The sequence below is a fragment of the Peromyscus californicus genome, unplaced genomic scaffold, assembly GCF_007827085.1.
Source record: "Peromyscus californicus insignis strain IS unplaced genomic scaffold, ASM782708v3 Scaffold_5__1_contigs__length_169319896, whole genome shotgun sequence".
Taxonomy (NCBI): Eukaryota; Metazoa; Chordata; class Mammalia; order Rodentia; family Cricetidae; genus Peromyscus; species Peromyscus californicus.
In genome coordinates, this window is record NW_026294573.1 from 909,970 (window position 1) to 924,999 (window position 15,030).

The 15,030-nt window shown below is 47.3% G+C and overlaps 1 protein-coding gene across 31 annotated transcripts in view; it reads right to left on the minus strand.

The window, feature by feature from the left end:
* Cfap74 (cilia and flagella associated protein 74) overlaps nt 1-15,030 on the minus strand; it is a 145,615-nt gene that overhangs the window by 74,328 nt on the left and 56,257 nt on the right. For 17 of the 31 annotated variants that reach the window (XR_008213563.1, XR_008213561.1, XR_008213562.1 and 14 more), the window contains 12 exons: nt 13,016-13,144; nt 9,947-10,034; nt 8,913-9,086; nt 8,301-8,434; nt 5,777-6,053; nt 4,439-4,537; nt 2,622-2,758; nt 1,804-1,938; nt 1,577-1,686; nt 1,251-1,306; nt 1,023-1,142; nt 608-763 (listed from right to left, as the gene is read on the minus strand). Coding sequence is in view for 25 of the 31 variants with exons in the window: in XM_052715518.1 (XP_052571478.1) it covers nt 608-763; nt 1,023-1,142; nt 1,251-1,306; nt 1,577-1,686; nt 1,804-1,938; nt 2,622-2,758; nt 4,439-4,537; nt 5,777-6,053; nt 8,301-8,434; nt 8,913-9,086; nt 9,947-10,034; nt 13,016-13,144 (1,615 nt within the window). In the remaining 6 variants the exon portion in view is untranslated. Of the gene's footprint in view, nt 1-607; nt 764-1,022; nt 1,150-1,250; nt 1,307-1,576; nt 1,687-1,803; nt 1,939-2,621; nt 2,759-4,438; nt 4,538-5,776; nt 6,054-8,300; nt 8,435-8,912; nt 9,087-9,946; nt 10,035-11,271; nt 11,356-12,832; nt 12,925-13,015; nt 13,145-15,030 lie in introns of those variants that run through there. The other 14 variants (XR_008213564.1, XM_052715513.1, XM_052715514.1 and 11 more) reach the window with 14 other exon arrangements.

The window sequence follows — 15,030 nt, forward strand, 5'->3', positions numbered from 1 at the left end:
CTTCCCTGCCCAGCTATGTGGTCAGCTCTGTGCCTGTCAACTGTTCTCCAGAGCTCCTCTTAACTGAACCATATCCTCATCTAGTCTCTTCTCCTTCCTCAGTCCTCTCTTTGGATAGTACCCTGTATGGTATTCTGCTTCAGGACCCCATCAAAGCAGGTGGGCAAGTAGGTTGCTTGAGTCCAAACCTAGGGTAGCCCTCAGAGTGAGACAGGACCACGTTCATGTGAACATGAGGGAGCCCAGGTAACAGCATGGATCTCCTTAGAGGTCTGTCCACTGGGGGGCACCTAGTTAGAAGTCTAAAGAAGTAAATAAGTAGCAAAGAGGAAGAGCAATGAAGGCCTGATGTAGAAAGACAAGAAATATCCTTCAGGCCAGCGCTTTGTCAGAAGGTCAAGGGAAGGTGCTCCCAGCTTTCCTAGAAGTAAAGGCTCTGGGGTCCCTGCTAGGAAGACATCAGAAATGACAGCCTCTCGGGAACAGAATTCAGGAGAGACAATCTGTGCCTCGAGGGGTTCCCCAACCAGCTGGGTATTTCCCCATGCAGAGTTCACTGGCTCCAAAGAATCCTTTTTTAGGAGGCTAGGACCAGGGCTTAATTCACCTTAAAATTTGTTGAGACAGATTCTCTGGCAAGCACATAGCCCATGTTGAGGATGTTGCCTTCAATGGAGCATGTAATCATGGATGCCACACCTGTGCCCGTAAGGGTGAGAGTGAGAGTGCCTCTCTTGGAGATGATGTCCAGTGTTTCTTGAGCCTAAGGAGATTATGTCCTTTAGCAAAATGCAGACATGGGAGCTCTACCCATGAGTAGCTGATAGCACTGTGCTCCTGAGATAGCCTGGAGATCTTTGCTTCCACAGACTTGTTGGCAAGAACTGGGTCAGGACAGGCTGCTTTCAGGCTCCAGCTGATCATCTGGGCCTGAGAACACAGTGGTGTCTGCCTATGGCCACATCATGGTCCGGCAGTGTGGGGATCTCAGGGCAGCAGCTTTGCCTGGGGGCTGCACTCACCAGTATGCTCTCGTGGGGTGAGAAGGACAGCACCAGGGTCTGTGTCTCGCCAGAACATAGCTTTCTGGAGGGGTTTAGCAGAACGAAGGGGCCATGGGGGTTCAGCACTGAGAACTCCAACTAAGAACTGAGTGTCAAGGATGAAGGTGACATTTTGCAGGCTCTGCCACACACCTCACTGCCATCTCCAACCTCGGAAGCTGACTCACTGAGTACAGATAAGGATACAGGAAGGTCCTCGGGAGAAATGTTCTGGAGGGTGATCTTCTTTATGCCTCGATGCCCTGAAATGTGGCAAAGAGTCAGGTCACAGAGTCACAAAGGCCCAAGGAGCATCTATTTCTGCAGCAAGGTCAGGGAGCAGATAGTAACTGGAATGGTCCTGGTACCCAGGGTAGAAGATACGCTGTCGGGTTGGGGATTTAGCTCAGTGGTAGAGCGCTTGCCTAGCAAGCACAAGGCCCTGGGTTCGATCCTCAACTCAAAAAAAAAAAAAAAAAAAAAAAAGATACACTGTCAGGAGTCAGGGCTGTCGGTATAGAATTAGGACTTACCCACAGCAATATCACCGAAGTTAACGACAGTCTTGCCTTCATTAGATATCACCACAATGGATGGAGCCACTACTGGACACCATAGCTCCAGATATAGAGTGTTATAGGGGCTAGAAGCAGGACAAGGGCAAATAATGGCAGATTATTTGTGTCTCAGATATGACTAGCAGTAGAGGAGTGATTTTATGGCCAATCACACCCCATCCTGTCTCAAGAACCCCACACACCTGAAGCTCAGAGGTTCCGATGCCTTCCTGTCTTTGATGTCACCACTGGCAATGACACAAGGGACCACAAACCTGTCAAACTTCCCCTGGAAGGTTCTGGCCAAGGTGGCTTGTGCAGCTTGGTATTCATTGGAACTGGAATGAAGCCAACAAAGAACATTCATGCATGTTCCTCATGACCTATTAGGCTCTGCTCCTAGGATACTCAGAGTGGGACCAGACCTTCCTCATCTTTGATGGTCATGCCTGCTCTCTAGGGCTGTGGGCTCAGGTGAACTCTCCGGGGAAGGTAAAAGCATTAAGAGGCAGAGCTCAGAGCCACTATGGGTCCCAGGTGGTGGCCACACCAGTTTTGTCTGATAGACTAACTTTCCCACCCTTCTCTGGCTCCTGTAGGGACCTTCTTCCCCACTGAAGACCCTGGTCATCCAGAGAGAGGGAGTAAATGTCTTTGTCACTACAGAACCATATTCCTGGGTCCACAGGGACAGGTCCTGGGCTGGCAAGGGGCCTAACCCATCAGAGTTTTCTTGGGCTCATTTGTTCATTGAGGAGGCTGGAGTCAGACCATGGAGTAGTCTGTTCAGAGGGATATCAGGTCCATGGGAATAGCCAAGGAGCAGATGCCTCGGAAGAAGAGCCCTGGGTCCAACTATTTCTGAAGCCAGTCATGCAGCAAATACCACTACACAGTCGGTCTTGGATCTGCAGACACACAAGTCAGTGAAGTCGTGCTCCAGGTAATGTATGGGAAAACCTCTACTGAACATCCGGGGAGGGCTGGTGAGGTGCAGGTTGGGAAGACCCCTCCGTCCTACCTGGCACTGAGCCCCTGCCTCTGCAGTTCTTGGGTATGGGGGGTAGAGGCCCGGGTTGGTCGGTCCCGGTTGTGAACCCGAACCACAGGCAGAGACTGTTTCCACTGTTCCTTCCTTTGGGTTGTTTCCTTTCGGAACTGAAAGCAGGAGCAGATGCTGAGGGGCTACCATCGGGGCTCAGTCCTCTGCACAGCAGGTGTTTCACTGCTTCCCTGTCCCAGGCTCTTCTGAGGCCCACTGCTGTGGAATAATCCTCTTGTACACTGTGAAGATGTCACTTGAATTGGTTTAATAAAACACTGATTGGCCAGTAGCCAGGCAGGAAGTATAGCAGGGTGACTAAGCTAAAAATAATGATGGGAAAGAGAAGGGCTGAGTCAGGAGTCACCAGCCAGATGCAGAGGAAGCAGGAGATGAATGTGCTATGCTAATAAAGGTACCACCATGTGGCAGAGTGTAAATAAGGAATATGGGTTAACGTAAAATGTAAGAGCTAGTTAGTAATAAGCCTGAGCTACTGGCTGAGAATTTATAATTCATGTAAGCCTCTGTGTGTTTATTTGGGACTGGGCAGTGGGGAAATGTCTGTTTATAGCCTAGCCTAGCAGGCTTGGTCTGACTGCTTGCTGAGTGACAGGAGCTACCAGTTCAAGTTTGGAGTGAATGGAATCCTCAAATCAACTGGCTCTCTAAGGGAGTTTGACAACAGGTGCATCAGGGGATTAAGAAAGTAAGCAGTGGAGATAGATAAGCATCCAGGGTCACCTGGGAAGCCCACACACAGAGACCATCCAAGGACAAGTTCATGGCCTGAAATGTCTGAACTTAGAGAGACCAAGCCACAGAGAAGAAGTTTGCCAAATTGGGGTCATCAGTCTCCTCCAGTCCATGCCTTTCTTGAACCTCACTGCCTCATCAGAAGGTGGAAGGAAGGTCAGGGCTCTTCGCTCATGCATGTAGTATAAGAGGCATGAGGCCATGAGAAGGGTAAGCCTGTAGCCAGTGGCTTCACAACTCCCTAAGTCGGTACAGTATGGAAAGCCTGAAAATACTGTTGGGTGAGGCTTGCCTACTATTTCAAGGCTACCTTCCAAAGGTGGTTTCTGTGTTATCCCTCATGAGAAGCTATTCTGGGTTTTTAATCCCAGCCCTGCTTTGGTTAAAACTTCAGCCACCCTTAGGGTCACCCTTGCCTCCTGCTGCCTGGTGGTGCTTCCAGGAGAGGGAGAGGTCGTGCAAGACAACCTTTTACCAGCTTGGAGCACAGTTCCAGAAAAGTCTGCCTTGTACCTCTGTCACGTGTAGGACACAGACTGCAGTCCCAGGTGCCAGAGGCCCATGTACAAGGAGGCTTTTCTGTCCTGCCTGGTCCTGTAGCCACTTTTAAAATAATCACTCAGAGGTTTAATATTAATTACAAACCATTTGGCCTATTGCTTAGGCTTATTACTAACTAGCTCCTACAACTTAAATTAACCCATTTCTATTCATCTATATTTTGCCACGTGGCTTTGTGGTGTTCTGTTCTCTAGTACATCTTGTTGCTCTGGCTGCTCACTGGCATCTGTTTGACTTCACCCTTCTTCTCCCTGTATCTCTGCTTGGATTTCCCACCTGGCTCTATCCTGCCTTGCTATAGGCCAAAGCAGCTTCTTTATTAACTGATGGTAATGAAACATATTCACAGCCTACAGAGGGGTCATCCCACAGCAGGCCCACACATCTGCACCCTCCTTCCGTTTGGTGGTGTGCCATTTGCTCCCCTCATGCCGCTACCCTCTGGTCACTATGCACCTCCCCTAAAATACTTCACTTACCAGTTTGGTCTCTGTTTCCTTGTTCAGGATATGAATGGCTTCCTCAAGGATTGTCTCATGTGGCAGTACAGGCTGGAAGGCCACTTGGACCAAACACCTCTGCAGAGAGACACTAGGACTGCCAACCCTCCCCAGAAGCTCAGAGGGCAGAGGTGGCCCTGCTGGTGCACCTCCCTCCTCCCATGGTGGCCTGTATTCATTCTCTCTCTCTCTCTCTCTCTCTCAACCTCCCTCCCCCCTTCTCCCTCTTCTTCCCTCTCCCCCACCCCCATTTTTATTTTTTCCAAGACAGAGTCTCTCTGTGTAGCCCTGGCTGTCCTGGAACTCTCTCTGTAGACCAGGCTAGCCTTGAACTCACAGAGATCTGCCTACCTTTGTCTCTCAAAAGGCATGTGCCACCAAGTTTGACTGTGTTTCTCTAAGGTTGCTTTTTTGATATTTTAACCTACATGTTCCCTTCCAGGAAGGTTCTCCCTGATCACTGCCCTAGGAAGCTGGGGTGGACTTCAGGCCATGTATGTTGGAGGTCTATTAACTAGAGGTGCTGAGAGCAGGGTCCTGAATGGGTCAGAACCTCACCAGACTAGAGTAAGAAATGAACCTGGGAACACGGAGACCTTTCCCATCTGCAGCAAGTCCCCATGGGACATGTCTCAGGAAAGATTCCACGGTGACTTGCTGACCACATCTCTTTGATGCTCAGGATGTGGGAGTGGGGGTTGTAGGGGTGAAATGATGGGTTAGAGGGGGAAGAAAAGACAGAGGAGGAGAAGAGTGAACAGGGGAGGGAGAGATGAGAAAAAAGGAGAGAAGACAGAATAGGAAGAGGAAGGAGAAGGGAAAAGGCAGAGTAGAAGGAAAAATATAGCTAGACACTGTCATAACTCAGTGGGAGACAACAACCAATACGGAGGTAGTAATCTCTAAATCCAACAGAACATGTTTTAAATAACTGTGTCCTTTGAATCCTGCTGGTGACCAGACAAAAGGACACTGAACGGAAGTGGGCCACACAGGTGTGCTCCTTGAGGCAGGTATTGTGTGGCTTTCTTTAGCTATCTACTATGAGCCAACACTTGACTGTCCTGACAGTCTGCACATCTTCCTTCCAGCCCCAGGCAGGCATGTGCTAGATCGGCTTCCTCTCAGAGTTCTCTGCCTCTCAGCTCAGGTGAAGCCAAGGGCACCGTTTTGTCTTTCCACTGCTCCTGAGCCCCTGCCTCATACCCTTGGCCTTGCTGTGGTTCAATACCTGTGGTTAAGGTGTACCAAGCCAGGCACCCTAGACAGTGGCCTGCACACCTTGCCTCCGAGCCTGTCAGTGGGGCCCATGCTCACCTTTCCTGGTAACACAGTCCCCACGGATGGTGAGATGGTGATGGGTGAATTAGGGGGCACCAAGAACTCAAAGGATGTTGGTCCCACTGGGGTAGCTTCCTCTGACCCAATTCGAGGCAAGGAGTGGATCAGTTTGTTCATGCTAAGGTGAGAATTGATGACATACAGCGTGGACACAGTGGTGCCATACAAGGCAGTGGCTGAAAACTTGATCTGGTAGTGGGACAGCTCCAGGGGTGGGTGGACACCTACTGCTTGGCAAGACACCTTGAAGCACCTGAAAGCAATCATGTGGGTTATATTCATTTTGTGCCGTGGCATCTGTGGTCCCTCTGCAGCCCTGAGGGGAGGAGACACACAGCTCTCCACATGCCAATTGTGATGGACAGGCCTGTTGAGCTGATGATGCCCCAGGTGCCCAATACTTATTCCTACAGTCATCACAGTTGTTTATGACCTCATTAAGTTGCTTTAAAAATAAGAGTTTCAGGGCTAAGAGATGGCTTAGAGCAGTGGTTCCCAATCTTCCTAATGCTGCGACCCTTTAATAGAGTTAGTTCCTCATGTTGTGATGACCCCCAGCCATAAAATTATTTTTGTTGCTACTTCATAACTGTAATTTTGCTACTGTTATGAATCCTAATATAAATATTTGAAATGAGACCCCTCCCCAAAGGAGTCTCTACTCACAAGTTGGGAACCACGAGCTTAGAGGTTAAGAGCACTGCCCTGGCTGTTCCTGCTGATGACCCAGGTTCAGTTCTCAGCACTCACATGGGGGCTGAAACCACCTGTAACTCCAGTTCAAGGGGAGCAAAGTCCTCTTCTGAACTCTGCAGGCACCTGTATGGTGATATTTTATTTGTGCTGAAATGTGATTTTATTTGTACGCACGTATATATGTGTCTGTAGATATATGTGTGAGTGTGTGCTTGCATGTGCCATAGTGCAAGGGTGACGGTCAGAGGACAACTTTGGAAGTTGGTTTTTACCTTCTACCTTGTTTTGAGATAAGATCTCTTTTTTTATTTAAATTTTTTCTTTATATTTAGCGTGTTTGTGAATGCCAATACTCTCCTACCAGGTTGCCAGGCTTGGTGACAAGTACCTTTACCCATTGATCCATTTTACCAGCCCAAAGGTCTCTCTTTTTGTTGCTGTTCACGGCTACATGTCAGGCCAGCTGGCCCTTGAGTTTTCCAAGGATTTTACCTTCTCTGCCTTGCAGTTTGTCACAGGAGCAATGGAGTCACAGATGCAGGGCTGTGCTTTGTGTGGGTTCTAGGGACTAACACTCGGATCCTCAGACTTCCACAGTAAGCACTCTACCCCCTGAGCCATCCCCACAGCTCTCAAACCCTTTTTGTTTTGTTTTTGAAACAGGGTCTCACTGTGCAGTCTTGGCTGGCTGGGAATTCACAGAGATCTGCTTGCTGGGGGCTGGGATTAAAGGCATGTTCCACTGTACCTGGCTCAAATCTTTAAATTAAAAATTTGCCAGGTGGTGGTGGCGCACACCTTTAATCCCAGCACTCAGGAGGCAGAGGCAGGTGGATCTCTGTGAGTTTGAGGCCAGCCTGGTCTACAAAGCGAGTTCCAGGAAAGGCGCAAAGCTACACAGAGAAACCCTGTCTCGAAAAACCAAAAAAAAAAAAAAATTGTGTGTGTGTGTGTGTGTGTGTACACTTGTATGCATGCACACATGCTCAATTGTATAATTTTATGTGTACTGTGTGTGTGCAGGAAACCAAGAAGGCCAGAGAAGACATGATTGCCTGGAACTGGAGTTACAGATGGTTGTGAGCCACCACGTGGATGCTGAGAACTGAACTGATGTCCTCTGCAAGAACAGTAAGTGCCTTTAATTGCTAAGCCATCTCTCTAACTCCTTTTAAATATTAAAAAAGAGTTTTTTTTTGTTTGTTTTGAGTTTCTGGGACAGGTTTTATATAGCCCAAGTTGGCCTCAACCACATTACTTGGCCAAAGATAACCTCCACTCTGACTCTCTTGCCTCTGATGTCCACGTGCTGGTATTATAAGTGCTTACAGCACTGCTTCATGTGGTGCTGAGGATCAAATTTAGGGCTTCAAGCATGTGCAGCAAGCATTCTACCAACTGAGTATGCCCAAGATACCAACTTGCAAAGGTAAATACGTTGGAATAACACTAGACCTCCCAACAGAAACCCAGGAAAGCAAGGAATGACATATTTCAAGCCTTGAGAGTGAATAATGTATGAATGCTTATACCAAGATACTTTTCACAATGTACTGACATGCACACAGATGCTCATGTTTACAATACTCACATTCAATGACTCATTATTTCCTTATCTCTTCACATACAAGGGTAAACTAGTCCAAAGTAAAAGGTCACGTGGACCTAAAAGCTAACCTAACTATCCCTGGGTCTTGGGTTCCTATTGGTCACCAGTACTGTCTACCCCATCCCCGAGGTCAGCCTGGTGGGATTTGAGGAAAGGACACCATGGTCACATGTCTCCTCTGCCTAGCAGGCTTACCGGTTTATTTCGGATTTGCAGACTAGCTCAAATCTGTATTCCTTGGCCTTAATGGGTTGGAAGATCACATCAAGTTGCAAAGTTTCCAGTGGCAAGATCGTCCCAAACCCATCATTGGGCTGGATGTCCACATACTGGGGAATGGGAACAGAGTCAAAGTGAAAACCATGCTATGTAGAGAAGCTGGTAGAAAACTGTGTACCCTGTATGGGGAAGTGATATGTGAACATGCCAGTTTAGGAGGACACACGGAGGGTATGAGAGTATGAAAGATGTGTATGCGTGTGGGTGCTCAACCTTACCGAGTGTGAGGGTATGTAAGCTAGGTGTGTGGGTGGATAGGGACAGCCTAGGAAGGGCTGATGGCAGTCAGGCCTGGGCATCCTCTTGGACTGTCCTGTGGGGCTTGGCCAGGGAAAGTCTTAGAAGGCGGGCAGGGAGAGAGTCTAGAGTTTTTTGGGTACCTTACAGCCAGAAACATGAGAGGCCCAGGAGACCCCAGGAAAGGTTCAACTGGGAGGTTTTACAGGGCAGCAGAGTTGCTGACACCTGGGCCTGGAGAGCAGCTGTTATGTCCTGCTCCACATCCCCAGGGATGACCACAGCAGGTACCTTTGGAAGTCCAACGAACCCAAACTCCTGGGGCAACAGTGAGAGGTTGCTGAGGCTGATTTCTGTCCTGATAGCCTCATAGATGGTACAGTAGCCAAAGTTTATCTCTAAGGGGCTGATTTCCAAGTCTGAGGTGGTGACGATGGCTTGGACAGTGAAGCCCACTGGTTTGATCTAAGGTGCAAACAGCAGAGAACATTCCCAGCCACTGGAAGATTTATGCAAAAGCCCCAAATAATAAAGGCAGTTCTGCTGCCGTGTGGCCAACAGCATACTATTTCCAGAACATGAGTTTCTCAACCAGACCATTTCTCAGTATTTCCTAGTGAACAACTGAGTGTCTGAGCCAGAATTCCATGGTGAATGGAAAAGGAGTGTAAGCAGTAGTCTAAAGCATCAACCAGGTGTGGAATGTGGCATGTGACTATGTGTGGATATATTGTTTGTAAGCACTTACATATGTGGACCCATGTTTATGAGGTCATAACATGTATATCTATGTGTGTATGTGGTGCATTCATCAGTGTATCTGTGTTCAATTGTATAGGCATATTTCTTTTTTAAAAATAATTTATTTATTTGTATTTTATGTACTTTGGTGTTTTGCCTACATGTATGTCTGTGTGATGGTGTCAAATCCCCTGGAACAGGAGTTACATACAGACAGCGGGTACAGGGAATTGAACCTGGGTCCTCTGGAATAGCAACCAGTGCTCTTAACACCTGAGCCATCTCTCCAGCCCCATAGGCATATTTCTTGTGTGCATATGTGGGTGAGGTATCTGAGCCAGCCTACTTGGACCAGAATAAGAAGCCTTTTTCTGTTCTTTCATACTATGCAGGGGTTATATGGATAGGAGGCAAAGCTTCCTGTCAGGCTCCTGGATATCACCAGCTGGGAAGTGAGGATGGGTTTTGAAATCAAGGTTCTACCTCTTTAGGCATTGTCATTGGAGATACAGGGTTTGACCTCCCACAGCAGCCACCTGTTCCCTAGGAGTGCTTAACATTCCCAGAAAGTGTCCTGTACAGACCTGGTCAGCCACCCAGATTGTCATCGGAGCCTCCAGAACACGACTGTCCTGGTCAAAATACTTTCCTGCATCTTCTGGGAGGGAGTGTCTGTAAGAGGAAGGATTCACTTGAATATATTTTTCTTCTTTATATTTTGTACAATAAAATTGTTCTAAAATTGAAGGGTAAGATGAACAAGAACATGATATAATGACATATGTAAGAATATAACATAAGGAACCCCATCATTTTGTATACTAACTTTAAAAAGTAAATGTCTTGCAATTCAATGGTCTACTCAATCAACTAAGCAGGGCTCACAGAGACTGAAGCCAGCAAGCGCAGGACCTACATGGGTTGTGCCAGATCCTGTGTGCATGTTGTGGCTAATAGCTTGGTGTTTCTGTGGGACTCCCAACAGTGGGAGCTGGTGTGTCTCTGACTCTTTTGCCTCCTCTTGGGACTCTTTTCCTCCTATTGGGTCGCCTTATCCAGTCTCCATCTGAGGGCTTTGCCTTGTCTTATTATATCTTGTTTTGTCCTGTTTGGCTGTTGTCTTTCATAGGCCTGCTCTTTCTAAGAGCAAAGGTTTTAAGCAAAGGGTGGGGAGTGGATCTGGGGGAGGGGAGAGGTGGAGGGAGCTGGGGGGGCGGTGGAGGGAGGGGAAACTGTGGTTGGGATGTATTGTATGAGAGAAGAATTTATTTTCTTTCTTTTTTTTTTCCCCGAGACAGGGTTTCTCTGTGTAGTTTTGGTGACTGTCCTGGATCTTGCTCTATAGACCAGGCTGGCCTCGAACTCACAGAGACCTGCCTTGCTCTGCCTCCTGAGTGCTGGGATTAAAGGTGTGTGCCACTGCTGCCTGGTGGGGAAGAGTATATTTTCAATAAAAAAAATTAAAAGAGCACGTTATAAGCTTGGCATAGTCAGACGTGGTGGTGCACGTCTTCACTTGCGGCACTTCAGTGGAAGAGGCAGGTGGTTCTCTGTGAGCTTGGTCTCCATAGTGAGACCCTGTCTCAAAAAAACTAAAAACCAAAAGCAAAAACCTTGGTTTAATTATGCTATATTGTGTGTGTGTGTGTGTGTGTGTGTGTATGTGTGTGTGTGAAGACATCACATTTTATGTCATGAATGTATGCAATTGTAATTCTACAATAAAATTAAAAATGTGTTTGTTTTGAGGAATACACATATCACTGTTCACACATGAGGTCGGAGGATAACTTGCAGGAGTTGGAGTTTGTTCTCCCCCACCATATGGATTCTGGTGAGTGAGCTCAGGTTGTCAGGCTTGGTGGCCTTTACCTGCTGAGCATCTCTTTAGTCCAGTGCTGTGGAGAACGCTTTTGTGCACTGGTTTAATTAAACGCTGATTGGCCAGTAGCCAGGCAGGAAGTATAGGCAGGATAAGCAGACAAGGAGAATTCTGGGAAGAGGAAGGCTGAGTCAGGAGATGCCAGCCAGCTATCCAGGGAACAGCATGTCATGGCACACAGGTAAAGCCACGGAACGACGTGGAACACATGGTGACATATAGATGAACAGAAATGGGCTGAGTTTAAGTGTAAGAGCTAGACAGTGGTAGGCCTGAGCTAATGACTGAGCAGTTTTAATTAATATAAGCCTCTGTGTGTTTACTTGGGTTTGAGCAGCTGAAGATCGGGCTGGACACAGAAAAACTTTCAGCAACAGTCCAAAATAATAATTTTGAAGACAAAAATCAATAAAATGATAAGTCTATCACTTGAAGGAATCCTAAAAATTTTTGAAAAATCAGTCTAAAAGCAGGTTGCTCAGTGGTAGAGCACAAGGCCCTGGGTCCCATCCCCAGTACTGAAAAAGAAAAAAAGTTTACTTTTGTTGGGTTGGGTGCTATACACATGTAATAGGCCAGAAAATCATAAGGTAGGCCAGGCTAGGCTACATGGCATGACTCTGATCACAAAAGAATTAGTCTCATTATAGAAATATCTTTTAAAAAGTACAAAGAAGGGGCTGGAGAGATGGCTCAGAGGTTAAGAGCACTGACTGCTCCTCCAGAGGTCCTGAGTTCAATTTCCAGCAACCACATGGTGGCTTACAACCATCAGTAACGAGATCTGACGCCCTCTTCTGACCTGCAGTCATACATGCTGTATACATAATAAATAAATAAATCTTAAAAAAAAAAAAAGTACGAAGAAGCCGGGCGGTGGTGGTGCAGGCCTTTAATCCCAGCACTCAGGAGGCAGAGTCAGGCGGATCTCTGCGAGTTCGAGGCCAGCCTGGACTACAGAGTGAGTTCCGGGAAAGGCGCAAAGCTACACAGAGCTACACAGAGAAACCCTGTCTCCAAAATAATAACAATAATTTTTAAAAAGTACAAAGAAAAGAGTTCCCCTTTACCATGAAGCAGGTCAGATCTTAAAAACCCGTTTCAGCTCCTCTTTGATACCCTGAGTGCTGAGGCCTGGAGGCAGAGCCACAGCCACCACACTCCTCAGCCTGCTACACCTATTTCTGTGGTCCAAACTCTGCTGACAGCCCAGGGTCTAGATCTTAGCTTGGAAAATAGATAGGTTCAGTAGCAGGAACCAAGGGTCACTAAGGGAAACAGAGCTGCTGAAGTGAAAATCAGTACTTTTGGTTGCCAAAGCACCAGAAAAGCTGAAGTGAATTATTCAAAGTCCATCCTAGGAAAGGCAGAAGCCAAAGGACATACCACATACCAAAACAGTCTGCAACACCTGCAGTGCAGGTACCCCAGGGGCAAGAACAGAAGGGCTTTGGAACAGGGAGGATGCAGGGAGAACTGAGTGACAGGCACACCTTACAGAGCTTTGGGATGAAGGTAAAGAAACAAGCTTCAAGTGTATGCTACAAGCTGACAGTGAACCTCAGGGAGTGACAGGAAGAGATCTCACAAGAGCAAGGTGCTCACTGTGTCTGAGCAGAAGTGATGGCAGGGTCCGCGCTGGGAGGATCAGTGTGTTCTTATCTTGGCAGATGGTACATCCTGGATGTGTGTGTCAAGCAGAGTGATCAGCACAAGGCACCCATGGATCCCACCCCCTCCCATCATGCTCCAGGCCTTTCCCGGTTCTCACCGAGGCAGGAACTTGAGCTGTACTGAATAGGAGGACTGGGCCTGGATGTAGCCAGTTTCTGGCAAAAGCTCTATGTGGCCTCTCAGCTCCTTGCAGACTTCAAACTTCAGGCGCAGGGCTGCTTTTGATCTGCAAGAGGTCACAGGTGGCTTTGCATGCCTAATCCTTTGACTGATTAAGGTATTTCTAATGATAGAGCCAGTGTGCAATATGCAGCAGACATGTTACTCTGAGCCAAGCATCGCATACTGATGGTTAGAAAGCAGCGTCAATGCTGCTTCTGAAGGGATGTTTGTTCTGAAATGAAATTGATTACATTTTTAAAAAAATTATTATTGGGGGCTGGAAAGATGGCTCTGTGGTTAAGAGCACTTGTTGCTTTTGCAGAGGATCCAGTCCTCAATGGTGTCTTACCACTATCTGTAACTCTAGTTCCAGGTGATCTGATGCCCTCTTTTGACCTCTGTGGGCACCAAGCATGCACGTGGTACACATACATATAACCAGGCAAAGAAGTCAGACATAAAATAAAATGAAATATAATAATAATCTCTCTATATAGTCCTGGCTATCCTGGATATAGACCAGGCTGGCCTCAAACTCACAGAGATCCTCCTACCTCTGCCTCCAAGGTGCTGGGATTTTAAAGGCACTTGCCACTATACCTGGCTGAAATAAAAAATTTTTAAAACAAAAATTACTATTGTTGGGTACTTATGCTTGGTGTGTGTGTGTGTGTGTGTGTGTGTGTGTGTGTGCTCACACACGCATGTGTACAAGCATGAGTGCACACCCAAGTGCATGTGCACACTCAAACATGCACAGGAGCGCTTTGCATGTGTGGAGACTAGAGGAGAACTTTGCAGAATTGTTTCTTGCCTGTGTTTTTGTGGGTTCTGGGGATCGAACTCAGGTTTCAGGCTTTAACAGTGAGTGCCTTTCTGATGAGTCATTTTGCTGATCCTGATTTTTTTTTTAAGACAGGGTCTCACGATATAGCCCAGGCTGAACTATATAACTCAGCTGTCCTGCCTCAGCCTCCTGAGTGCTGAGTTTAGAGCCATGTGCCAACACACCCAGCTTTTGAAAAAAAAAAGTTTAAAATAAAAATAATAAAAATTTGTGTTGAAATATGCCCAAATCAGTTCTCAGAGACTAGAGTGCTTAATGGGAAGAAGTATTGCAGGCTGATACTTAGTGCAGGGCCTGGAAGGCTTGTGAAGGACGCCTTCTCCCTAGGGGTTCCTGCTTCTTCCTACCCAGGATTCTTTACAGGAAGTTTGGGAGGCCCTGGATGGTTAGGTGTTAGCTACTGACACAAGTTTATAACTCAGAACCAGACAGAGGAAGAACAGACATGTCTATATCCAGTTACTAGAGCCTACCTGTGTCTTCCTATGTCCAAAAGAAGTTTTCCTCTCCCTTGCCTGAAATGAGGTATCTGTCAAAGGCAGTGGCAGTGGCCAAATCCCCTTCTAAGGCAGCTCTGGAGGACAGCCCTGGCTTGCTCCCTATGGGAGTCTCCTTTTGTTCCCATAGGAAGAATTATGTCTTAACCAAAGGAAGAAAAGGTAACTTGGAGAGGGAGGCCCAGGAAACTCTTCCCTGGTTTGCCTGGGGATAATTGGCAATAGTCCTAGAACCTTCAAGAGCCTTCTAGAATGATCCTTGTATGTCCTGTGGCTGATTATGCTTTGCAGCCCATGGTCTTCTAGACCTCTGCTCAAATATGGCCCTGAGAGCTGAGTCCATAGCGATCCAGAGATGGAACAATAAAGTCATGCCGTGGACCCTAATGTTATGAGGGACACTGAGCGAAGTAGCCAGATCTTCAGGGAGGGCCCACAAGTGCATAGATACCTCTGGGAGCATCTATAAGGAAGAACTAAGTGGACATAGAGGGAAAAACCTCTCTCCTTTCTCCTGCTCTGTGGATGATTACCAGAGCCCAGATGGTTACCAGAGTTGTGGTGACCTCTTGCCTGCCTCTGAGCCCTACAGTGTGTATCCAACAC